The sequence below is a fragment of the Mauremys reevesii genome, unplaced genomic scaffold (genome assembly GCF_016161935.1).
Source record: "Mauremys reevesii isolate NIE-2019 unplaced genomic scaffold, ASM1616193v1 Contig104, whole genome shotgun sequence".
NCBI classification, from domain to species: Eukaryota; Metazoa; Chordata; order Testudines; family Geoemydidae; genus Mauremys; species Mauremys reevesii.
In genome coordinates, this window is record NW_024100721.1 from 19,611 (window position 1) to 46,827 (window position 27,217).

General features: G+C 45.1%; 1 protein-coding gene across 1 annotated transcript in view; it reads right to left on the bottom strand.

Annotated features, from left to right (window-relative positions):
- Positions 1 to 27,217, bottom strand: part of LOC120392593 (cytosolic phospholipase A2 gamma-like) — a 51,426-nt gene that overhangs the window by 19,087 nt on the left and 5,122 nt on the right. The window contains exons 2-9 of the mRNA XM_039517380.1: positions 19,413 to 19,482; positions 17,746 to 17,862; positions 14,891 to 15,033; positions 13,149 to 13,347; positions 11,434 to 11,551; positions 10,412 to 10,552; positions 8,153 to 8,194; positions 264 to 433 (exon numbers count right to left, since the gene is read on the bottom strand). Of these exons, the coding sequence (XP_039373314.1) occupies positions 264 to 433; positions 8,153 to 8,194; positions 10,412 to 10,552; positions 11,434 to 11,551; positions 13,149 to 13,347; positions 14,891 to 15,033; positions 17,746 to 17,862; positions 19,413 to 19,482 (1,000 nt within the window). The remainder of the gene's footprint in view (positions 1 to 263; positions 434 to 8,152; positions 8,195 to 10,411; positions 10,553 to 11,433; positions 11,552 to 13,148; positions 13,348 to 14,890; positions 15,034 to 17,745; positions 17,863 to 19,412; positions 19,483 to 27,217) is intronic.

Sequence of the window (27,217 nt, forward strand, 5' to 3'; positions counted from 1 at the left end):
TGCTGTTCTCACCTGCTTAAATGACAGGTGAAATGAGGTGAGTTTTGTGGCAGGCCATGGAAGGGTCATTAGAAGTGTTTGGTGGTACTAAGGCAGTTCCAGTTCCCAGCTCCCATTGAAAGACAATAGGATTTGGAGTCCTAAATCCCTTAAAGCCTTTTGAAACCCTCAGCCTGTGTGTATTGGAACAGCCCTGGGGATATGTAAAAATATTGGCAAATACATGTGTTGCCATGGAAACATGCATGCAGTGATTCTTTTACCCGGTAGCTGGGATTTCCTAAGATAAATCTAGTCCCGTTGGTCCACTTGCCTTTCAGGACTTCCTTCAGCTTCTTGAAGACTCCCTCACAGTCTTCCCCAACTGAGGCATGAACCTGAAGCTCCAGGAGGAGGAGGATACACTGACAAGTTGCACAAGTGCATCTGATACCTGGGAGGAAAGAGAATATAATGTAGCCAGAAGGCAGCTGTTTGTCCTGTGAGCCCTGAGTGTGGAGAGAGGGAAGAGTCATGTTGTTCCCGGTGCACAAGTTTCTTGGGAGCAGGGATGCACCAGCCAGTGTAGAGTCAGACACCTGGCTGCTGAATCTTTGTACCTGGTGTCCTAGAACATAAGGCCCCAATTCAGCAGAAGAAGGAGTGCAGTGGTTAGAACTCACCTTCCAATGACACCTGACTTGCAGTGTGAGCTACCTGGGGCTGACCAGGGCAGCTCAAAATATCTATCTATATATACATAGATATACAGATATCTAGATAGATAGATATAGAGATACAGATTACCTACCTACCTACCTATCATGAAAAATTGCTGTTCAACCAAATTGTCATTTTGATTAAAAAAGAATTGGTTCTTAGGCAAAAAAACCGGCAACACCAATTCTATTGATAGTTTCCAAGGTCAGAAGGGACCATTGTGGTCATCTAGTCTGACCTCTTGTGTAACACAGTAAACTGTATTCAATTTTGTTTTAAGTAAATGAGCAATTTCCCCCCTAGAACATTGTAGCAAAAACTGAAATGTTTTAACATACCCAGTTTTTAAAAATAGAAAAACATCAGACTTGGTTTTGGTTTAATATCTGAACACCACACCTGCCCCCAACTACATTCCTGATATGAAAGCATTTTGAGCCCTGTATAGATAAATGCACATGCCAGGTAGAGATGCATTCATTACGGATCCCCATTCTTTCGATGTGAGAGATTTTCAAAGAAGCCTGAAGGATTTAGGAGCCCAACATGTACTGGACTTTAATGGAATTCCAGTATTCCATGAGGCTCCTTTAAAAATCCCACTATGGACGATGACATTATTCATCAGCACCTTGAAGGACTGGAGCTTTTCAAGAAAACCTCAGGAAGGCAGGAACTTGACTTCCATTGGATTAAAAATTCTTTTGAAAATCCCGTCATTAAAGACTAGACAGTCATCTGGCCTGGCAGTGCTGTGTGAGGGAGACTAGTTAACAGGGCCGCCCAGAGGATTCAGGGGCCCTGGGGTCTTCGGCGGTGGGTCCTGGAGCGGAACGACCCCCTGCTGCCAAATCGCCACCGAAGACCAAGAGTGGAAGAAGCTCCCTGGGCCCGGGCCCCGCGAGAGTTCTCCGGGGCCCCTGGAGTGAGTGAAGGACCCCACTCCAGGACCCCTGAAAAACTCTCGTGGGGGCCCCTGAGGGGCCCAGGGCCTGGGTCAAAGTGGCCCACTCGCCCCCTCCCCCCCCGGGCGGCCCTGGTAGTTAACAAAGGCTGTGAATGACGACCTGTGTACCTAGGAAGAAGTGGAGGCATGGCCATTTCTGTCTGTCCAAAATTCAAATGGTAGCAGTATTTTCCTCACCTATCAACCTGCCCCCATCAGCGCCCTCTTTCATCCCACCTTGCAGCTCCTTCTTGCATCAATCTGAAACACCTTCAGTACCTAGCACAACTCCATTTCGGCCTCCTGGAATAAATGCACTCATCACTACTATGTATCACCCCATGTTCTTCTGGACCTACATATCTAAAGTAAAGTTCACTGCCATGTGTCAGGCAGTTGAGGTGGAGAAGTAACTACAGACATTCTGCCAAACCTGCAGGCACTGGTTTCTCTAGAGCAGGCATGGCCAAACCGCGGCTCAGGAGCCACATGCGGGTCTTTGACAGATCACCTGCGGCTCATGGGGCTTGCTGCTCCAGCCCCACGGTGGGCGGGGAGGGGGTTTTGAGGCCTGACTTGGCACTTCCCCCTGTGGCAAGATGAGCTGTAGCTCATGACTTCAGTCCCATGGGGGTGGGCACAGAGGCTCAGGGTTTCTCCCTGTAGCAGGGTGAGCCAGAGCTTGCAGCTCCAGCCACACAGGGGGATGCAGAAGCTTGGGGCTTCAGCCTTGCCATGTGTGAGCTGGCACTCACAGCTCCCCCGCTGGGCCAGGGGCGAGGAGGCTGTGACATTACTGACATAATCTGTAACCATATAGATCATTGTTGCAACCACTGTTATATATTTTCAGCAAATATTGTACAAAGGTTGCCATGTGAGGTGTCTATGGAGAGGTTATGATTTGCTGATTATGCTTATGCTATCTGTGTGGGTGTATCATTTTTGTAGTTGAAGTTATGAATATTGCTATGTACTTTATCAATGCGTTTTGATTCTAAGTAGCCTCAGTGAAGCATTTGGTCAGCTTCTTGAGAAGGGACTATTCTCAGTTAGTGCCCAATCAAGAAACACTTAACCGACAGTGAACTTTGGGAGACGCCAATCCACATCTGAGCTTTCCTGGGAACATTCAAACTAACATGTAAACAATGGCACCGGCCTGAAAAGAACTGAGTCATGCATGGACATGTGGCTTCCCCATGTGACTCCAGGCTCCATCTTGCTGCTGTGATCATCCGCAGGGCAGAAGATATAAAAGGCTGCTGCATCTCCTCCATTTTGTCTTCAATCCTGCTTCTTGCCTCTGGAGGACTTTGCTACAAACTGAAGCTCTGTACAAAGGACTGAATGACCCATCCCAGCTGTGGATGGACTCCAGAGACTTGATTTAAACCTGCAGTTTATTCCATCACTGCTAGAAGCCTGAACCAAGAACTTTTCCAATACTGGATGTAATTGATTCCATTTAACCAATTCTAGCTCCCATTTATATCTTTTTCCTTTTATGAATAAACCTTTAGATTTTAGATTCTGCAGTGGACTGTCCACTGGAGTGTCTAAGAAAATTGCTTGTGTGACTTATGATTAACCAGTGGGGTAAAACCAAAGTCTTCTCTGTTTGGCTGGTTTGGTTTGCGTTGGTGTGCAAAGGAACCCCAGCCTAGGGCTGTAACTGCCCTGCTTTAAGTAATTTGTCCTGAATTGGCACTCTCAGTTGGGCCCCACCAGAACCAGCATTGTTACAGTGGCATAGTCAACGGGATCCATAGAACCAGGCAATTAAGCTTTGGATAAAAACCCACTCTATCCAAACTTGAATTTTGGTAGTGAGAGTTTGGTTGGTTAAAAGCAGTTACAATGGGTGAGCAAAGAGCATATGATGGTTTTGCAAAACAAAAACAAAAACAAAAACAAAACCCTGGCAGATTTGTGTTCAGGAACGGGGATAAACTTTAAAAAGAAAACTACAAATCAAGGACTGAGAGATCTGTTAATGACCAGTGATCAGGAGGCAGGAGCATAGCCCTTACCTGGTACTACAGAAGCTGCAGAAGCAATTAGAGTGCAAAAGGCAGCAAGTAAACTGAAACAGAGCATGAACAGACACTAGCAGACATTCTATTGCTGGGAAAACAAAAGATAGCTGATATCAAGAAGGAGGCTCATAGGGAGAATATGGAGAGGCTCGCTGCTGAAGAGAGGGTTCACCAGATGCAACAAGAAACTGCAAGACTTCAGCTTCAAGTCAAAAAAGCAAGGGAAGAACAGCAGAAACTGTATCATCTTAAAAGTCCTCTCTGTTTGGCTGGTTTGGTTTACCTTAATAGTAAAGGAACTCCAGTTTTGGGCTGTAACTGCCCTGTTCTCAGCAATTTGTCCTGAATTGGTACTCTCGGTTGGTTCCCACCAAAGCCAGCATCGTTACAGAGGCTCAGGGTTTCACCCCACAGTCAGGTGAGCTGGAGCTCATGGCTTCAGCCCGATGAAGGGGGGAGGAGTGGAGGCTCAAGGTTTCACCCGAGAGCGGGGTGAGCTGGAGCTTAGGGCTCATCCCCACAGGGGTGGGGGTGCTGATGCTTGGGGCTTCATCCGTGCAGGAGGCAGTTGGAGGAAGTAGTGGCCATATACTCTCAGAAAAACTCCTTCTGTTGTCATATGCCACATCTACGATGTGGGGCTGTAGTGCAGACATAGCCCCTCCCAGTGCTGCAGACAAAAACTAGCTTCTTTCAGAGGGGTCATGGCAGGATAAACCCAGTGTGAGTTTTAAGAAAAACAGGCCCATGGTTCCAGAAATAGAATGACCCACCTGCTTCATGTACTGCATTCTGCTCTTCTCCACTCAGTCCTCCAGAAAATGTTTTATAAACAAGCTCTTAACAACAGAAAACAAAACACGCACATTATGAGTCATTTCACACAGCTAAGGACACAAGCCATATAATTCAACCTCTGGTCCACGGATCCCTGGGAGTGCGCAGACTATGTCTAGGGGGTCCGCAAAAGGTGTCATTACCATAGAATAGTAGTTTTCAACCTGTGGTCTGTGGACCCTTTGGGGTCTGCAGAATTTGTCTAAGATTTCCAAAGAACCTCCATACAAAATTTGTTAGGGATCGGCAAATGAAAAAGATTGAACACCAGCGATCTAGAAAATCACGTTTGGGTTACAAGGTTAAAAACTGAACCAATTTTTTCTAGGGCTGTCAAATGATTAAAAAAATGAATCGGAATTAATCACGTGATTAATCGTGCTGTTAAACAATAATAGAATAACACTTATTTAAATAGTTTTGCATGTTTTCTACATTTTCAAATACATTGATTTCTATTACAGCACAGAATACAAAGTGTACAGTGCTCACTTTATATTATTTTTTATTACAAATATTTGCACTGTAAAAATGATGAACAAAAGAAATAGTACTTTTCAAGTCACCTCATAAAAGTACTGTAGTGCAATCTCTATCATGAAAGTGTAATTTACAAATGTAGATTATTTTTGTTGCATAACTGCACTCAAAAACAAAACAATGTAAATCTTTAGAGCCTACAAGTCCACTCAGTCCTACTTCTTATTCAGCCAATCGCTAAAACAAACAAATTTGTTTAAATTTACAGGAGATACTGCTGCCTGCTTCTTATTTATGATGTCACCTGAAAGTGAGAACAGGCACTGTTGTAGCTGGCTTCACAAGATGCCAGATATGCTAAAGATTCATATGTCCCTTCATGCTTCAACCATCATTCCAGGGGACATGTGTCCATGCTGATGACGGGTTCTACTTGATAATAATCCAAAGCAGAACAGACTGACACATGTTCTTTTTCATCATCTGAGTCAGATGCCACCAGCAGAGGGTTGATTTTATTTTCTGGTGGTTCGGGTTCTGTAGTTTCCACATCTAAGTGTTGCTATTTTAAGATTTCTGAAAGCATGCTCCACACCTTGACTCCTCAGATTTTGGATGGCTCTTCAGATTCTTAAATCTTGGGTCGAGTGCTGTAGCTATTTTTAGAAATCTCATATTGATATCTTCTTTGCATTTTGTCAAATCTGCTGTGAAAGTGTTCTTAAAACGAACATGTTCTGGGTCATCATCCGAGACTGCTATAACATGAAATATATGGCAGAATGCAGGTAAAACAGAACAGGAGACATACAATTCTCCCCCAAGGAGTTCAGTCACAAATTTAATTAATGCATTATTTTTTTAATTTCATCAGCATGGAAGCATGTCCTCTGCAATGGTGGCCGAAGCACAAATGTTTTGCATATCTGGGACGTAAATACCTTGCAACATCGGCTACAAAAGTGCCTTGAAAATGCCTGTTCTCACTTTCAGGTGACATCATAAATAAGAAGTAGGCAGCAGTATCTCCCATAAATGTAAACAAACTTGCTTGTCTTAGTGACTGGCTGAACAAGAAGTAGGACTGAGTGGACTTGTAGGCTCTAAAGTGCTGTAATAGAAATCAATATACTTGTAGGGAAAAAATCCAAAAATATTTAATAAATGTCAATTGGTATTTTATTGTATAACAGTGCTATGAATCGCGATTAATTTTTTATCACAATTAATTTCTTTGAGTTAATTGCGTGAGTTAACTGCAATTAATCAACAGCCCTAGTTTTTTCCTTAAGGTTTGAGGTTCTCTTAGATCTAGACATCAGGGATCTGATTTGCACTAGTGTAACTCAGACAAATAGCAGGTAAGAAAATAGTATTTCTAACCCATGGGAAACTGCACATTCTGAAATTTGTTTTCATCTCAAGTTGATTCAAAAAGTCAAAACTTCAAAATATCTTGGAGAACTGAAATTGTGAAATATTTCAATTCATAATTATCAAAATAACCTTACTAAAATGTTTTCTTTGAACAATAGTGAAGCATTATAAGGTAACATAAAATACTACATATAAATATGTGATATAAAATATAAGGTAATATATAATATTTTTAGCTAGTTAGCTAAAAAAATAAAGAAAAGTTGAAACCAAATACAATGATAAGATTGAAACAAAATAATAAAGTCGAAACAAAATACTCCATTTTGTTTTGTAGCATTTTGAAATTTTTCCATCAAAAATTATATCAGAATCGACACATTCCCAAAAAACTTTTTGATTATGACAAAACAGTATTTTCAGGTGGAAAACTGTTTAGTCAAAATGTTTGAACTGGCTCTATTAAAAAATAACTCCGCTGACTTCACTGGAATTTCTCCTGATTCGTGGAACTGTAAATGAAGACACAATTTGATACAATGAGGTTACACCAGTGCAAAACCAGCCTGAAACCAGAATCAAGTCTTAGATCTTATAATTATCTAGGTTTTATAATCTAGACATTACCTGATAATTATTGTTTTCAAAACACCACGACAAATCTTGAGGCCAGTCCTTGAATGTTTGCTTCCCTTTCAAATCATCAGTAATCAATCTTCTAGTTTTGGATTTCCCTGACACCTCCATACAACGGGCCTGATTTCACTTATGCTGGTATGAAGTGGGGGTAATTCCACTGATTGCTGATCATTTTCTCCTGATTTATGCAGGTGTAAGTGAGGCCAGAATTTGCCCCAAGTGCTAAATATTTGCAAAATCAGATTAAAGTTCTAAATCAGGATTTCATCTAAACGGAGAGTTTCAAAGCTGCCTAAATAAAGTTCTCTGAAGACTGAGGTATTGTGTGCCATGGGCAGAGAACAGGAGAGACTGAGGTGCACCTGTGGCAGAGGTCCTGGCAATGGCAGGGAATCATTAGATCAGACATGCCCATATAAACCCAGCAGCTACTCATTCCCCATGTTGCTACGAAAGGTGAAAAAAAACCACATGGTTCCTGCCAATGTGACCTGAGGGGAAATTCCTTGCTGACCACAAATCTGGTGACCAGTTGGACCATGAGCATGACTCACCAACCAGTCATCTAGAAAGAGAATTCTCAGTACCACTTCAGAGCATCAGTCTACCCCTGCTGGTGTCCCATCTCTAGATGTAGCTGATTGCTGAAGCTTCAAAGGAAGGCTAATAATAATTAGATTACAAGTGTGCATCAGGGAAGAAATTCCTTCCTTATTCCTAGAGGTGACTGGCTGAGACCTGAAGCATGAGATTACATTATGTCCCACTCTTTTTAACATTAATGGAAAATAGGATCCAAACCCAGAAGTCAGCTTTGAAAATCTCAGTCTTACATTTAATATTCTGGAAATTATCTGGAATGCTGGAGATTTTGAAAGGCAAAAATGAGAGTTGGGCACTCTAGCTCCTTTTGGCACCTTGCAAAATCCAACCCATCCACAATTAAGGTACATTCAAACGCTACTTTACACTACTGCTACTACAATGACTGTTTGATGCATAACAATATCAGTGTTATAAACAGTAGGGTATTGGAAACATTGCTACAGAATGGTGCGTTAGCTCTTCCATTTGTGACCTGTTCCAACTCAACTGATGATCTGACCCTACCTTCAATACACAGAAATTGCTGTACCTTGTAAATGTTGACGGCTTGCAAGGGCACTTCCCCATAAACCTGAAAAGAAGAAGGAAAAGACCTTATTTACAAGAGTGCCCATTAGATTGTGTTTCCCTTTAATTCTACATAAAGAGTTGCCAGGTCAGGAGCCCCATTAGTAGAAAAGTCAAGGGGCACTGGCAGGCCAGTCTCTGATGGGTTATGTGCTTTTGCAATTTCATTGACACATTGTTCCATAACTGAAGAAGCTTATTGTAAGTAGAGGTGGTCAACAAATTTCCAGTGTAATATTTTTGCACCAGAAAATACTCTTTGTCAAAATTTAAACTTTGCATGAAAATTTGTTGATTTTGACAAAATTTTATTTTAAAAATAAATGTGCGGTGAAGCATGTTGACCTTACCAGAACACGTTTCAATTTTTCATTTTGAAATGGCCTTTAATTTCTGAATTAATTGGCTTCTATAATACAATGTAAATGAAACTATAACAGACAATGTCTAAAGAGTAGAAATAGGAAGGCAACCTTTCAATTTTAAAGAAACGGAACATTTTGATTGACCTGAAATGGAAAACATTGTGTGAGAAAGGTCAAAATTTTGTTTTCATCCTGATTCAGAATACAAACAAATTTTCAAATTTCCTATGGAATGGAAATTCCAAATTTTGACCAGCCCTAATAATTAATATTAGTATTTGTAGTATCACAGTGCCTAGGTCACACAGCAATGAAAGAGGACCTCATGGTGCTAGGCACTGTACAGACATGAGACAGAAAGGCAATCCCTGCCCAGAGAGTTTGATAACTTTTGGGTTATCCCTGCCCCGTAGTAAGTTGAGAGGTGGGTGAGACAAGGCAACCTCAGGAGGCAGTCGTGGTCTTGTTTGTGGTCTTTGTTATATTTACAATCCTGCTGGTCTTAGTGTTACCTCAGGATCATAAGAATGTAGGGCTGGAAGGGACCCCAAGAGATCATCACTGAGGCAGGACCAAATATATCTAGACCACCTTTGACAGGTGTTTGTCCAACCTCTTCTTAAAAACCTCCAGTGATGGGAATTCCATCACCTCCCTTGGAAGAGTATTCCAGAGCTTAACTACCCTGAAAGTTTGAAAGTTTATTTCACCCACTAAGGATAATTAACTGCTGGAGTTATCTTACATTAGGCGATGCATTATGAACAATCTTCAAAGGCAACCGGAGCCTAGGATGGACTGTGTTTGACTGGTATAGTACATATTTGAATGAATGAATGAATGAATGAATGAATGAATGAAGCTGACATTTTCACAGGGACTAAGGGAGTTGGACACCTATGTTAGGATTTTCAGAAGCACTTAAACGACTTAGGAACACACATCCCCATTGACTTCTAGTTGCCTTATGCTCCTAAATCATTTTTGGTGCTTTCAAAAATCACAACCTCAAAGCCCATTGAATTTATGCGGAACTTGGTTGCCTAACTGCCCTTTGTCCCTTTGTCCCTTTGAAAATCCCCCCCTTACAAACACATGTGCACAACTTCTCAACTCTTTTAAAGCCTTTGGAAATTCCCAGACTAAATAAATAAATATAAAAAGACCAAGTAAACACTGGATATTAACTAATAGGAAGGAAAATGGTTTGGATTTTCAAAGGAGACCATGGGAGTTGAGTGCCCCAATCCCACCTGAATTCCACGCAAGCTGGGCTTCCTAACTTTCCTAGGTTCATTAGAAAATTTGAGCTCTAGTGACAGGGCAGTTTCTTAGTCATTAGGACACCTGACTTCTATTCCTTCACTTCCCATTTCTGACCTTTATGACCTTGGACAAGCCACTTCCCCTCTCGATGACTCAGTTTCCTTATCTGTAAAATGAGTATGTTGATGCTCACTAAACTTTTGAAAAGCTTCTTAAGCTATGTGGACAGGACGCACTATCTACATAAATGCTAGCCATGATTCAGGAGGAGCTAAATAAGTCAAAGAAAGGATGAGATGGGGGAAGAAGGTTGAGAAAAGGGGGTTACATGTGAGTGAATGTCATGAGGATACAGAAGGAAGATTGAAAGGGTTTGAAGAAAGTTTGGGTAGATACAAGCAGCTGGCAAGAGAGCTCTGAGACTGGGATGAGACCTGAACGGTTGGGTGGCTGGAAACATTCCATATAGGTCTATAATATGAGGTAGCTCTCACGCTACATTAGAATAACATGGTGGATGTGCAATACCTACATACCTACCTACCTATCTATCTACCTATCTGCTAAGAATCAGGGGCTTGAATGCTTACCTTGCAGGTAGTGGATATTTTTCTCTTCCCTCTGTTTTTTCAAATTTCCATCCTCGAATTTGCTTCCCAAGTACTTGGTGCACACAAATGCCCCTGGACCAGGAAAGCCACACTCATGGGGGGTGAATTCAAACCAGGTCCCTGTGAAACATAGGTAAGGTTTGAAAAAAGAGCCCTTCAAATGCCAGCTTCTTGTTGGCCCTTTCTTCACTGATGACAATAATTTCTCAATTCCCCCACTGCTCTGTTTGCTCCATCAATGAATCCCATTTACTTTTCTGTCTGTTCCTCCACCCATGGTCATTTTCATGCTATTTTCTCTGGTGACCTCCTCCATCTGGTGTTTCCTTCCTAGGCCAAAATATGCTGTCTTTGGATGTCCCAGAAGTGCTCTGGTGGTCATCACAGCCGCTCTCCGCCCTCCCTCCCACCACTTTGATCCAAAGGTATCAAGAAAAAATGACTCATAACATGTAAAATCTAAAAGTGATTTATTTACCTGCAGAGCTAACCAAAAAAGACAAGCATCAATTTCACAACATTTTCTAATGTTTTCCAAGTTCTTTTCATTTTCAAAACAGATCTTTTTAAAAATTCATTTAGCAATTTATCATAAGCTTATTTGATAGTCATGTATATTGAAAATGTTTTCAAAGTTCCTCTTGAAACAATTATGGGAAGTTTTCATTTACTGACAACCCTGGTTTTCAGGAAATGAAGAACATTGCATGACCCTTTTGTAAAGTCCTTGATAAAACATTTGATTGAAAATTATATATATATATAAGCTGACAGGTTTATGCAAAAAAACCCCAAAAACCCTTTTTCCAAAAAGGCCATTTTTAGACTTTAAAAATACCCTGTTAGATTACATTCAGCTCTAGTAAATAGTGACTCCACTTCTAAGTATTTATAGTAGGAAAAAGGGCAAGAGGCAACATCAATATTTATTTTTCGACAGAGTACTTGAAATTTCAGCGATAGCTGCTCTCACTAAGAACACCAGTTTGCTGTTGTTTTACCTGGGCTGTTTCCACCTTCTTCATGCAATTTCTTCATTTCAACTGCTGCATAGATGGGGTAAGGATTCGTCCCACTTGTGGAGGCGACCTCATGTTGAGATAACGTGGTCTGGTCACACTGGAAGGGTAAGAATTGATTAGCACATAAAGACACATGTTTTGGTGATGCTCCCAGCAATTCTGTTCCTGATGAATTAGTTCAGACTAGGAATTAGAAAGACCTTTTTTAATGAGACCACCATGATCTTTGTTGTTGTTACCTCATTCTAGTATGCACAAACAACAGAGTATTTACAGTCCATGGTGGAGACTTTTAAATGGGCCTAAGGGAATTAGGCCCCAATTTTCAAAAATATTTAGGCACTTAAAGATACAGATCAGCATGTAAAGAGCTTTTCCAAAGCACCTAAGCAAGGTAAAAGCAACAAAGAATCCTGTGGCACCTTATAGACTAACAGACGTTTTGCAGCATGAGCTTTCGTGGGTGAATACCCACTTCTTCGGATGCAAGAAGAACTCTGAGCGGTATCCGAAGAAGTGGGTATTCACCCACGAAAGCTCATGCTGCAAAACGTCTGTTAGTCTATAAGGTGCCACAGGATTCTTTGTTGCTTTTACAGAACCAGACTAACACGGCTACCCCTCTGATACTAAGCAAGGTAAGTACCTTAGGATATATCTATGCTGGAGAAGGAAGATCTGATTACCAGCTTGAGGAGACATACCTGTGCTGGCATGATACAATATTGATGTAGCTACAGCAGCAGGAACTGAGGGAGAAGTTATCTGTGGTGGGTGCACACATAGGGTCTCCATCAGAGCTCATGTGGGTATGTTTTCTCTAGCTGGCAATTACACTCCCAGGTCCAGTGAAGACGTAGCTCGAGTTCCATAAAAATTAATAGGAATTAGGGAGCAGAAAAGCCAGGCAATTTTTTCCCCAGTGAATAGTAAATTCAAAGAAAAAATCATTTTCAGAAAATTGAAATTATTTGTGAATTCAGGTGAAATTTGGTAAATTCTTTCATTTGAGAAAAAGTTATGAAAAAGTTTAAAGTGTCTGTTTTGTCCACTTTGAAATGAAACATTCAACTTTTTGTGTTGAAATAGTATTTCATTTGAAAAATTTAGCTAATTTTTTATAAAAGGAAAAACAATTAAAAAAACATACCTCCAAAAATAACCTGAAAACAATTTAAAAAATAGTTTTGGGTTGAATCAACTTTTGTAAAACATCCAACTCTGATTTAATAATGGTCAGTGATGGAGAATCCACCACAACCCTTAGTAAGTTGTTCCAATAGTTAATTACTCTTATTGTCAAAAATGTACACCTTTTCTCTTTCTGAATTTCTCGTACTTCAACTTCCAGCCATTGGATCATGTTAAACCTTTAGTCTGCTAGATTGAAGGGTCCATTCTTGAAAATTCAAGACTGTGAATGAAACTTTCATTTAAGCAGCCTTGAAGTCCTCTCTTTAGATTCACATACTGCAGTGATCTTTGAGAGCTAAGGGGAAAAGGCTGAGAATTACAAAGTTTTCTGGGGGTTCAGATAGCCTTGAAACTATTAGCAGGAGCTATTATCCTTCCACTACTTTGCTCCTGAGTTCCAAGTACTGCCGAGAGAGAGAGAGAGAGAGAGAGAGAAGAATATATTAAGTAAATCTATTGACTTTTCAGTGCAACCACTCTCGATTTACCCAGCAACCCACCTTCTTCAACATGAAAAGGAAGACAAAAAATGCCCAGACATCGGTCAGAGAGAAGAGTTCATCTTCAGCTGCCTGGCACAAGATAGAAAACGCCTTTAGAACATCACATGGAGGTTTGGGAAGTGTATCGCACAGTTCTTCTTCCAAGACCTGCAATTTCTCTGTCCAATCCTTCTCTTTGTAGAGGAAAGACATGCACCTTTTAATGAAACAGAAGAAATATGGCTGAGGCTGAGGGAATAGGATGGGGAATCCACCCCCCCCCTTTTAATCTTCATACCCTTTATTTTTAATAGAGGGGATTCTAATTATCATATTGGCATTGTAACAAATCTGTGACTTAACAAGGACTTAATCCATGGCTGTCTGTCACCATGGCCACTGAGAAAGTTATGGCAATAATAGGGATTGATCCTCTGCTGAAAGCCAAAACCAAAGCCAAGGCCCCCGCCACTCTGAGCTATGGAGAAACTCCATTACCTGCTTTTCTAGGACCTATGATGGCTGCATTAGCAATTCCGACTCTACCCAACAGAAGGCAGGGACAAGCACACTAATCAGGCCATTATGAGTCTGAACCAGAGCCTAGGGCCCTTCTTCAGCTAATGGGAAGCTACTTTGGCAATACAGGGTGTGTGACATGGGGAGAAGCAATTATGATCCTGCCTAGCAGAGGAAAGTGGTAACACCAACACATACATACATGCGCACACACGCACTGTCCATGTCACTAGGCCACCCTCACTCACCCCAATGAAGTGACTCTAAGAGTAAGATGCTATGCAGCAGGCACAAGAGACTCTGATTCTGCCCTGGCTGATCAGCTAGAAGCGTCTGAACTTTTTCCTTTCCCAGCTCTTTCTCCATTGACTACTCCACTCGTCTTCCTTCCTCCCAAGCCCCAGTACCGGGGCCCCGTTTGACACTTCCCTCTCCTTCTCTCTTCGTAAGCCCCAATGAACCCCCTTAACCATTCCCACATGTTGCCCTTTTCTCACTGTCCTCACAGCTGGAACTGTACCCTCTGTGACCTTGGTGCTGTAAACATCACTTTTCTGGCCTCCACTGATCCTCACATCTACAGCCCTTGAGTCTGCCCAGAATGCCTCTGCGTCTTCTAACCTTTTCACCCAGCACCTCCAGTTCTCTATGCCTGGCCAGACGGCAGATACCTATGGGGCAGGGCATGGGGTTAAGGCTTAAGAGACTGGTGTTCTAGTCCCAGCTCTACTGTGTGACCTTATATGTGTCACTCTATTTCTTTCACATTGCACGCTTTTCCTGACTTATCTACTTAAAGGAGGGATTTCCAAAAGTGACTTAGGAGCATTAGTCACTTAGGGTACGTCTGCCCTGAAATCAGAGGTGTGACCGCAGCATGTGCAGACACTGCTGGTTTTGATCAAGCTAGTGTGAGTGCCAATTGCACTGGAGCAGTGGCAGCATGGCTGCCAGTGGGGGCGAGCTGCTTGAGTATGTTACCCAGGATCACGCTCGAGCCCAATAGCTTCACTGCCATTGGTGCCGGAGAAAGCCAGGTTAAAGCTAGCTCAGGTATGGCATACCTGTTACCTCACCCCCCGCCCCCAATTACAGTGCAGACATACCCTTAGGCAATTCTGAAAATCTCACCCATTATGCCTGGAAAATGTACAGAGCTGAATAATAATAAGAATGCCCAGTGACCACCAACTCTGTGCAGGAAAACTGGTTCATTCTCATTTCTACTGACATGCACCTACCAGGTGGACCCTGATACCCCACACAGATACATGACAGCATCCAAAAGACCCTGATTCTTCATCTCCACCAAGGTTCCCTGAAGGGCTATCATGGCCCGCAGACCTCCGCCTGATCCTAGGACAGCGACATTGGGCGTGTTATCCTGGGGAAGGGAAAAGAGGGAATGACAAATGAACTAGAATTGCTGAGCCATCCTTGCTGTTCAACTCTTGGTACAAATCCTTTCAATAAATTCACAGAGAGCACCTCAAATTCCCAGAATTGTTTGCCTTATATCAGGAAGCATTCCTTATCTGGTGCATAATGACCTGTGTCTCCAATCCTGAGTGAAGAGCAAATGTATTTTATCCTGCATTTTCAGCCATCAGCACACAGTGGCAACCCAGTATCCCTGAGGGCACTTTGAATCTCTGGGCCTTTGTGCTTAAAAATCCTGTGTACCAACCAAGAGACCAGGACCAGAATTTTAAAAGGGATGCACATAAGTGCCTAGAGGGGATTTCAAAAGCACCTATGCAATTAGGTGCCTAACTCCCTTTGATTTCCATACGCTCCATGATGTAGGGATTGAGGGTTTTTTTTGTTTTGTTTTTTAACTAAACATGTGTAATGTAGAAGGACTATTTTTGGTGTCCAAAAATTAATGTATGAAATGCAGCTGCTCAAGAAATGATTTTTATTCCCATAAAAATGTTTGCTTTCTTTTCTGGAGGGCCAAATTGTTTATCAAAAAGGTAAAAGGATTGGTCAAAGCATGAAAACCCAAAAATTATCCCCCCATTGCCTGTCTACCCCCCAACAAATGTTAAACTCTCATTATTTCAAAAAGTTTTGAAAGATTTTGTCAAAAAATTACATTTCTGTTATCACAAAAAGAAAATTATTAAATGTGGTGAATGCAAAACGTCAGCCTGCTGTAGTACTAATGCAAAAAAAAGATTAATGACAAGTGTGTCACCAATGGATACTGAATCTGGAGCAGCAAACAAACTCAGATCACTATCCCTGGAACTGAAGGAAGACTACTGTGAGGAGGAAGTAGTGGGAGATTCTTAGGCTTAGAATTGCAAAGCCATCAAAGGGGAGATGTTCCCAAATATGTCAGATCCACTGGAGCTCACATCCCTCCAAGGACCACCACTTATTAATGATGGGTAACAATCCTGGGAGGTTCCTCACATGTCTCCACCATGCCAGTTAACAGAGTTAGCACAGCAGGTGGGCAGCAGTGGTTGACTTTTACCCTCTGTGAGGTTCGACCAGCAGAGGGGGCTATGACACATGTAGAAAGTATATTACATAGACTCTGTTCATTACTGACACTAATAATAAGGCAGACAAGTATCAATAACTCACCCAATTCTCTGTCCCTCTAACGCTATCTATGCACTACAGGGACGGTTCTAATGTCCCCTACCCAGCTGTTCTCATTTGCAGGCTCTGTCTGGCTTCAAAATCCCAGTGCTATATACACACACACTGTAAAGGCTCTTCAGTAAGCACTGGCTAAATTCACTTGAATACGGAGCCCTGTAGTCATTAGGCTGAGCAAGCTCCTTACTGCACTTATTAAGTGTGTTACTTCTTTCGCTGCAGGGATAGGGGCATCTTCTTCTTTTAGCCCTGAAGGCCCCAAGTTTGACCTCTGCCAAAGGACATAAGCATTGTATGTCTGTGGCCATGGGTTGCCACATTGATGGTTTGGGAATGTTGCGTTGCAAGCATATTAGGTGGTGGGAGGAGCGTCAGGTTTGTATAATTTTTGGTGGTGCCCAGAACAGGTCCAAGTTCTGCCCCCGCCCCCCACCTGCCTTGTAAGCCAATATATATTTTTTAAAATAATGTTAAAATGTGAGGGCTCTGGGGTGGGGCTGGGGATGAGGGGTTTGGGGCATGGGAGGGGGCTCAGGGCTAGGGCCCAGAGGATTGGGGTGTGGGCTGTGGGGTGGGGCTGGGGATGAGGGCTTCATAATGCAGGAGGGGGTTCAGGGCTGGGACAGAGGGTTAGGGTGTGGGGGGTGAGGACTCTGGCTGGGGGTGCGGGATCTGGGGTGAGATTGGGCTGGGGATGAGGATTTTGGGGTGCAGGCAGGCCCAGAGAGGAGGACTATCCCCAGCCCTCTCCCCACTGGCAGCAGTGAGCTCCAGGGGAGGGGCCCTCCTCTCCCCCTCAGCAGCACACTCACCTCGTACCACTGTCACTGCATGTGCTCCTAGGGCCCCTCTCAGGTCCAGGAATCTCCCTCGCCTCCCCCGTGGTGGGTGCCAGGGGGCTGCCGTCACATGTGCGTCTCCTCCCCTGCTGCTGCCCCTCACTGTAGCCTCACTGGGGGTGGGGGATGGGGCTGCCCCTTGCCCAGCATGGGGTAGGAGCGGTGACTGTGGGCAGGGGGGCCCCCTGTGCTGGTGGAGGGTCCCGCCAGAAAAGGGAAGAGTCTGAGGCAGAGGGCAGGGGCAGGGTCAGCCTGCCCTGGCACTAGTGGATGGGGAACACCAGGACCCTGCGACTGTAGTTGATGCCAGGAGCCAGCTGAGCAGAGGCAGCATGGAGCTGTAGGGGAGAGGCAGGGATGCGCGGGGACCCGGGGGAGGCAAGTGGGGGCAGCAGGTGGGTCTGGGGGAGAGACCCCCCCAAACATTGGTGGAGCTAGGCCTCTGGGCCCTGAATATTGCTGGAGCATGAGCATCACGGTCCCATATAACTCGCCGCTCCTGGTTGCATGGGGAACATCTCCATGGGGTAGGATTTTGGAGGCATTTCCTCCCACTGTACCAGGCACCTCACTCACTGTCCAGGTGGCTAACATACTAGATTGTTCTCCTTAGATTGGTCTAGGGCATGATGGGACTCTACCTCTTCACAGGCAATGCCAAGGCTCTTGAGGCATGCCAGTACTTTTGGCCTTCTATTCATAATGGCTTCTTTCTCACCGTCCGAGATCTCATTGGAAAGCCGAACAGTTTTATCATCCTGTCAAAAATTAAATAAAAGGCCAATAAAATATCTCATTTCCCTCAAGGCTGCCCAGAAGTGGAGATGTGGGGTCTGAGTGCAGATCTCACAAGTCCATCAGAGGTTACCCAGGATTCACTCTTTATATGTTGATCATGCCTGTAGTTAGAAACCTCAGCCAAGGTCAGGGATACAAATGGGCAAAAGAATGACTTCATGATTCACTTAAAGTTCTCAGAAACTTGGTGGAAAAATGGTTTGGGTCAAACCAAATAAAAAAATTGTTGAAAGCTTTGTCAAACTCAAAGAAATCTACTTTGGGTCAACCAAAACAAGTTTCTGTATGACAAATAATTTACCTTTCTCAGCTGTGACCTTTTCATAGCTTCTTTCAGATTTCTCCGTAGAGCTCCTGATGATGTGGAATTTTTTCTTCAGTGGCAAAGGGACCCTTCAGGGAGCACCTCGATGGGAGGACAAAGTCAACCTCAGAAGCTGTTTTCTTCTTTCTGTGGCTGTTTTAAAGAAAAGGACCATTTAGTATAATACCACAGGGACATCAAGTGGGGTTTTCAAAGGCATCTAAGGGAGTTAGGAGCCCAAATCCTACTGAATCTCAGCCTGCAAATGTAAAAGAAAAGAATCTAATATGGAGCTTAGTGGTTTAGAGGTTCCACTTTCCAAACATAAATAAGCAGAGTGAAAAAGGTTAGTGTTGTATCAGGTTCAGATTTAAAATAAAACAAAACAAAACACAAACCCAGTGATAACATTTCTTTCCTGCTACAACAGCAAGTGATGATTGCTCAGGTTCCCAAGCCTGTCCTTCTGATAAAGTTAATTATAATCAAAAATGGAGAAAATTCTTCTTGTTAAGATGCTCTCCAAGAGATCCAGTTGGAAAAGCAGACTCACAGAATCACCAGTGTCTGCCTGCTGGGGGCAGTGTGGTGTCGCTTGCAGGGTTGTGGTTAACAGAAATCAGGATGCACTTGTGCAAAGTTCTCACCTAGCCCCGAGTAGCTGCTGAGTCTCAGTATATATCGTGCTGGGTAGGGATTGGGCTACTCCATTATCTATCATCATAGCTCTGCATTATTATTAACCCAATGATCCAGGACCACAAGTAATAATGAGTACACAATGGCAGTCAGAGCACATGGGTACAGGAGCGGCGCCAGGATTTTTGCCACCCTAGGCGGCAGCGCTCCTCCTCTGAGCATTCGGCAGCGGGGGTCCTTCTGCTCCGCATCTTCGGGGCACTTCAGCAGCAGGTCCCGGAGCGAGTGAAGGACCCGCCGTCAAATTTCCTCTGAAGACCCAGAGCGGAAGGACCCCCAGCCCCCGAATTTCCACCGAGGGTGGCAAAATGCCTCCCCCCAAAACCTGCCGCCCTCGGTGACCGCCTAGGGTCGCCTAGTGGAAGTGCCGGCCCTGCATGGGTAACTGCTAGAGCTGGTTGTGCAAATTCTGATGAGAGATACTTTTGCTGAAATTTGCCACTTTGTCAAAATAAGAACATTTAGTAGAATGTGGCCACTGTCAGAACTTCCCGGTTTCCTGCCAACTCGCCGATCCAGCTCCTCAACATGGAGCTGAATGAGCTGCTGTGGGACCTGGGCCTTCAGGCTCCTGGAGCTACATTGACAAAGGGACATAGGTATTGTGAGGTTGAGCATCACCACCCCTTACTTTTAGGTACCTGGAAAATCCCTGGGATTCACAAAGCCTGAATTGGGAGAGAGATGCCTCAGAATGGGATCCACAAAAGCTAGCCAATGGGAGGGAGTGTCCTAAACACTGTCCCTCTGTGGGAGTTCGGTGCCTGTCTTTGCTTAAAGACTGGTCTTTAGGCCTATGCAAGGCAGCTTAAATTGACCTAATTCTGTAAGTGTCTACTCTAAATTGTTGCTCCCGCAGATTCAACTTGCTGTTACACTGACTTAATAACTGCATCTCCCCAAGAGGCAGGGCTTTGGTAGACATAGTTAGGGCAGTGCAGTGTCAGTGTAGACACTTCATTGCTTATGTTGACTTTAGTGACCTCCAGGAGGTGTCCCACAATGCTCCACTGTAACTGTTCTGGGAACCATTTTGAACTCCGCTGCCTGACCGCCAGGTACAGAGGTATATGCCCCATCTCTTTTCAAACCCCACAAATTTCCTGTTTGTGCCAATTGGAAAACTTATTTAGTGACTGCCCATGACAGTTCCATTCTGCAAATGTGCTCCTGCCTGGAGTAAACAGGAGGTGGTTGATCTAGTTACGTGGGAAGAATAGGCAGTGCAAGCACAGCTCCGATCCAGCCATAGAAACATCAATATCTACTTGCTGATTGCTGGGGGCATGGGGGAGAAGGGCTACACGAGGGACCTGCAGCAGTGCTGTGTGAAAGTTAAGGATCTGTGGCAGGTGTAGTAGTAGCCAAGGGAAGCTAACAGTCAATCTAGTGCAGAGCCAGAGACACGCCACATTTACAAAGAGCTGCATGGCATTCTCAGTGGTGATCCCACCACCACCCCAGAAGGCCCCATGGATACTTCGGGGGAGCTGGAGTGAACAGTGAGGAGGAGGTGTTGGACAAGGAAGAGGAGGAGTATGGGGGACAGGCGACTAGGGGATCCTGTGGTGCATTGAGCCAGGACATGTTTTTGACTCCAGAGCAGTCAAGCCAATCCCTACAGTCCAGCAGAGGCGAGCCTGGTGCAGGGGAAGGAACCTGTGGTAAGTGTGCAGTTTGCTTTGATATTACAGGGGCACATCTGCTCATTTACGCTTTTTTAATCATGCTAGAAGAGAGAGTAAAATAACCAATAGAGGCAGAGTCACTATCTGCTTCTCATTCCCCTGTACAGTTATGCAGAGGGGGCCCTGCAAAACAGTTTGTTTACGTGCACTGGGATGTGCTGTGAATCCTCCACAGAGAACTCGAGGAAACTGTCCTGGAGGTAGTCTGCAATCCTCTGCTGCAGGTTTCTGGGGAGGGCAGCCTTATTTCTTCTACTGCGGTAAGACAATTTCCCATGCTACTCAGCATTACTTCAGCAGGCACCATTGCAGCATGCAAGCTAGCAGCATACAGACCAACTCTGCAGTTGGATGCATGCAGGAGCTATTCTCTTTCACCCTCCATTACTCTCAGCTAAAATCAGCACTGCCTGTAGAAAATGGTTCTAGTATTCAGTTCAATTGTCCTATCCGCATATTCTCATGCCCGTGAGATACCCCCTCCCTTATTGTCCCAACTCTCCCACTTTCCCCTGGGCCATATGCACCATGGCTGGGACTGCCTCTGTGCTCTATGAATCCCAAGGAGAGGTGAGAATGTGGTGTTTGCAACTTGTGTGGATCAAGGGGAGTGAGTTCAATTTTGCAGCTGGAAATATTGCTATCAGGGTCTTTCCATCCTCACCAGCAGAGCCGCTCAGCCAGATAAGGAGGAGAAGGAAGAGGATGCGGGATGGCATGTTCCAAGAGATCCTGAAAGCCTCTGGTGCTTTACATACCAATCACAGGGCTTGGAGGATCATCCTTGTGGACACAATGGTCAGGGATATAGTGGAGAGGAGAAAAGCACAGGAAAAGGAGAGAGACCTGCAGCAGGAGATGCTTGCACTGCTCAAGTGGCAAACAGACATGATGGAGACTCTTGTTGAACTTCAGGTGCAACAGACCCATGTGCACCTCCTTCTGCAGCCCATAGAGAACTGCATTCCAGGACCTCCCTACACAGCACCACACACAATCCACGTGGCATCTGGGGCTGCTGCTCTACCCTTGCCACTTCACCCCAGGGGACCAAGCAGACAATTACAGCCGCACATGCACTGACCTGTGAGAGACACGGTTGGTGTACATGCTTGTGAAATGGAAATGACTATTCTTTCCCCTTCAAAGCTTTTTTCCCCTGTATTTATCAAATTTCATTTAGTTACAAATATGTCTGTTTGCAGAGGTTTGGAATAAAAGTCTAGTTATGGAAACCTAATTCTTCTTTATTAGTTCACAGCATATCCTGGCTGGGTCTGACATCATTCAGAGATAATAGCAATAGGTGCATTTGCAATGTTATATTACTACACACTCAGCACTCATTACAAGGTTCATGCAAGGTCCCCCCAAGCCATTTAATCCTATCATATTGGTTCTGTGAGGTTAGCCTTTGGAGAACCAGATATGGAGCATGTTATCAGATGGCAGGGAATACTTGGGGCAGAGGGATACAGGGGCCCAGACTTCTCTGGTTAAGCAGAATGTGGTCCCAAAGGCCAGTATGCTACCTGGCCAAATGGCAGAGATTGTGAGTGTGGGCAAAAGCAACTTCCTCATACAACTAGCTAAAATCCATGTGGTTTGGAAAGTGTTTTGACTGGGGGAGTAATGGAACACCTCCTAGTCAACCTGCTCCTTGGTATTGTTTTTTTCCATGTCGCTCAGGTTAAAATATTTGCCAGCAGCAGGAGGGAGTTTTATGCTGGGATCCCCAAGGGAAAGGGTAAGGTCTCAGGAACTGCTGAGAGAATGGGAGAAAGTCTCCTTGATTCTTCTGCAGCTGGGGGAAGCCACATGCTTCCAGGTGGGAGTGTGGTTGAGACCAGCTCCTGCACTGCAGCTGGAGGCAACACCACATCAGGAAGGGATGGAGATGTAATGCCTGCCAAGGAGAGAATTGTCCAGGTTGTTAGCTGCCAGCAGGTTGCAGCTGAACCAGTTGCAAAAACGGCTCTAGGGAGCAGAGAGAAACGTGTCCCAGAGGAGAGCCCAGAGAAGGGGCAGGGAGGTCTAGATTAGATATTAGAAGAAAAACTATTTCACTAGGAGGGTGGTGAAGCACTGGACTGGGTTCCCTAGGGAGGTGGTGGAATCTCCTTCCTTAGAGGTTTTTAAGGCCCAGCTTGACAAAGCCCTGGCTGGGATGATTTAGTTGGGGTTGATCCTGTTTTGAGCAGGGGGTTGGACTAGATACCTCCTGAGGTCCCTTCCAACCCTGATATTCTGTGAGTCTATGATTAACAACACTGCAGTGGTGCAGCTGTTTCGTCTGCTTCACTAAAGGCCAAATTATTCCCAATTATGTGGTGTTCTTGCTTCCAGGTTTTGGTGGCGGAGGACATAAGATGACTGTGGTTATGTCAAGTCCGGTTCTTTTGTAACAGACCCAAACAACACCTGTGTGAATCAGCCATAGCTGCATTGGAGTGCATGAGCCAGAGGCCCAACTGGTGTGAATTGGCTTCTCTTTTCAGAAGCTGAGGATCTGGCCCACATATTAACAGGTCCCTGGGGAAGTACATCAATGACCCACCTCTGAGATAGTCTTCACCAGGCCATATATCGCATTGTGTGCGGTTCTGTCCACACACCACCGGTGTGCTCTGCTTAGCTTTCTGAACATACATTATTGTGTCTGTGGGTGTCAATTATGGATTTTCATTTACATTTTTTCTGTTTGAAGAATTGTGTGTGTGTATGTGTGTGTATGTGTGTGTGTGTGTGTGTGTGTATGTATGTATGAGAGAGGGGGAGTTACTACCTCCTGCTGGAGGGGACACAACCTGGCCAAGAATGCTACAAGAACCCCATAAAGGCAGCCCCTAGAAATGAACACAATTTACAACTGATGTGAAGTTCTTTATTGCAGTCAAAGGAAGAAATTTCCCTTTCAGTCAAAGGGCACTAGCACAATCTTGTACAAATATCTCCCTTCAGCAACCCTACTCTCCAGCACAACACAGAAAATGACACACATTGTCCATGAATGCCTGTTGACTAGGTTCAACAGTAGCCTAGAAGAACTGCATCACGCCACTGAAGATGCCATCGCATGGCTAGATGACAACGCACACGACAATAAAAAATACTCTGCAGCAAAGAAAAGCCTCCCCATCCAGCTGCTCTGAGCCCTGCCTCAGACAAACACACTGAATGACAAAGTGTGGATTTCCCAGCCCCCAGGCTAGCAAAGATCACTCCTGGGAGAACTGATTCACAGAGCAAGCTGACCAGAAAAATTATTTTGACCTTTCAGAATTATTGAGAAAACTCTTCCTAATTCTAGACAGGCAGAACATAGATTTCCATTGTAATAGGGTGTTAATACCCAAAAGAGGAGGGCTATAGGTTGTAATATGCAATGTGGACAACAGAGGGCGAGGGGTGGGGAGGAGTTGCTGCACTGCATAAGTGGCACTAGAGCAGGGGTGGATAAACTTTTTGGCCAGAGGGTCACATCGGGGTTGCGCAACTGTATGGAGGGCTGGGTAGGGAAGGCTGTGCCTCCCCAAACAGCCTGGCCCCTGCCCCCTATCCGCCCCCTCCCACTTCCCAACCCCTGACTGCCCCTTCAGAACCCCAGCCCATCCAACCCCTGCTCCTTGTCCCCTGACTGCCCCCTCCTGGGACCCCACCCCTATCCAACCCCTGCTCCTAGTCCCCTGACTTCCGTGACCCCTATCCACCCCTCACCCCTGAGAGCCCCTGGGACTTCCACCCCTACCCAACCGCCCTCTGCTCCTCATTCCTTGACCACCCCTCCTGGGACTCCCCACCCCTAACTGCCCCCAGGATCCCACCCCTTATCCAACCCCTGCTCTCTGACTGCCCTTCCAACCCCATCCACATCCCCGCCCCTGACAGGCCCCCGGGACTCCACTCCCAACCTTCCCTGTCCCCCATCCCCTGACCACTCCCCTGAGAACCTCCACCCCATTAACCCACCCCCTTGTCCCTGACTGCCCCCCAGCACCCCCTGCTCCATTACCCAACCCCCCCCACTCCACACTCCCTTACCAGCAGCAGGAGCTCGCAGACGCAACACCCAGCCAGAGCCAGCCATGCTCCCCATGCTGCTGAGTGGGAGCAGTGGGCCAGAGCACAGCCCGTGCAGTGGCATGACTGCGGGGTACGGGGGAACGCGGGGGAGGGGTTGGAGACGAGGCTCCCCGGCCGGAACCTCAGGGGCCGGGCAGGACGGTCCTGTGGGCCAGATGTGGCCCATGGGCCATAGTTTGCCCACGTCTGCCCTAGAGGAACCATAAGGTGTGGGGTGGGGAAGGAGCGGCTATACTGTATAATGGGCACTAGGGGGCAGCAGAAGGTGAGGGTGGGGAAGGAGCGGCTATACTGTATAATGGGCACTAGGGGGCAGCAGAAGGTGAGGGTGGGGAAGGAGCGGCTGTACGGTATAATGGGCACTAGGGGGCAGCAGAAGGTGAGGGTGGGGAAGGAGCGGCTGTACTGTATAGTGGGCACTAGGGGCAGCAGAGGGTGGGGGTGGGGAAGGAGCGGCTGTACTGTATAGTGGGAACTAGGGGGCAGCAGAGGGGGTGGAGCAGAGAAGGGGCAACTGTACTATATAATGGACACTGGGTCAGTAGCAGGTGATTTAAGACATTATCAAAAGAGCAATATTTTAGTTTATAGATTATTCTGTCAGTCAATGTTTAAGTCCAGATATGCCTAGTATCATCCTCTGTGATCTCCTGCCAAGTAACTCACAGAATCTGATCCAGCAATTCCCACCTCTAACACACAGCCCCTGTTTCACCTCAACCAGAACTTTCAGAAAGACAGCTGTGTCCCTTTGGAGACCCCAATGATGGGAAAGGCACCTGGGCTTGAGCTCAGTTATCCCCATGCTTAATTACCCTCTCTTAAAAATTTCCACTTCATTTCTAGCATGAATCAGTCTATCTCAGTGTCCAGTCACTGGGTCTCATTCTGAGTTTTTGCTGTCTGATTAGAAAGGTCTCTGACTATTCAAAATCATATCCCCACATAGGCTCCTAGAGGTCATGATCAAGACAGCTGTTAACCTTCTCTTGCATAAACTACATAGAGTGATCTTTTTTTAACTCTCACTCTAAGGCCTGGTCTACACTGGGGGGGGGGGGCGGTGTCAATCTAAGGTACACAACTTCAGCTACGTGAATAGCGTAGCTGAAGTCGAAGTACCTTAGCTCGAATTACTTACCCGTCCTCACAGCGCGGGATCAACATCCGCGGCTCCCTCGTCGACTCCGCTACCGCCACTCACTCCAGTGGAGTTCCAGAGTCGACGGGAGCACGTTCGGGGTTCGATATCATGTCTAGATGAGACGCGATATAGCGAACTCCGAGAAATCGATTGCTACCTGCCGATCCGGCGGGTAGTGAAGACGTACCCTAAGGCATTTTTTTTCCAGACCAGAGTATCATCCTATTGTTTTCCTTTGTGGTAACATCCTTTTCAAGATGGGTATATTGGAACTGGACACCGTATCCAGTAGTGTTCTCATTACTAACATTGTGCACATCATTAATACCACCTCCCTGCTCATCGTGGATATATCCCTCCTCAGGGCCGGCTCCAGGGATTTTGCTGCCCCAAGCAGCCAAAAAAAAAAAAAAAGCCGCAATCACGATCTGCGGCAATTCGGCGGGATGTCCTTCACTCTGAGTGGGAGTGAGGACCCTCCGCCATTGCCGCCAAATACCTGAACGTGCCGCCCAGCTCTGGAGTGGCCGCTCCAAGCACCTGCTTGCTAAGCTGGTGCCTGGAGCCAGCCCTGTCCCTCCTTATACATCCAAGGATCATATTATCTCTCAGCTACCGTATCACATTCACACTGTTATACCTCATCCATGCCCATGGTATCAGGGCACTTGGAAATCTCATCCGACATCTGCAATCTAAATAACATATCAGACTTTGTACTGATAAGGAGACAATGGTCGCTTTGTTTTATTTTAAGCAAAGCACGAGACCATAACTCTGTTAGCTAAGCTCTATTAGTGACTATTTTTTGAGAGACAACGTGTGTGGTAATATCTTTTATTGCACTGAGTTCTGTTGGTGAGAGAGACAAGCTCAAAGATTTCAAAAAGCTCTGTGTAAGCTCAAAAGCTTGTCTCTCTCACTTATAGACATTAATATGTTGTATTGGACCACCTTTTCTCTCTACTATCCAGGGACCAACACATCTGCAAGTCAGTATACAACAGTTATTTTTGTCCCCAGCTTTTTCAAGGGAAAAAAACAATACTTGATCTATTTACTTGGTAGAGAAATAGAAGATGGATCAATTTTAAACCCTCTTTTTTCTATCCTTTCCTTCTGCGCTTGGTTCACTCTAGCCATATTAGACTGTATGAGCAGCTGTCATAAACAGATAGTTAAGGGTTAATGCCTCTTTTACCTGCAAAGGGTTAAAAAGTTCACCTAGCCTAGCTGACACCTGACCAGAGGAACCAATGGGGGAACAAGATGTTTCAAAAGGAAGGAGGGAAGTTTCCTTTGTTTAGAGTCAGTTTCAGTTTCAGACGGAGTGGAAAAGATCAAGGAACCAGCCTCTTATCAGAGTAGTACGTTTTAGAAAGGAATAAATAGGTTGA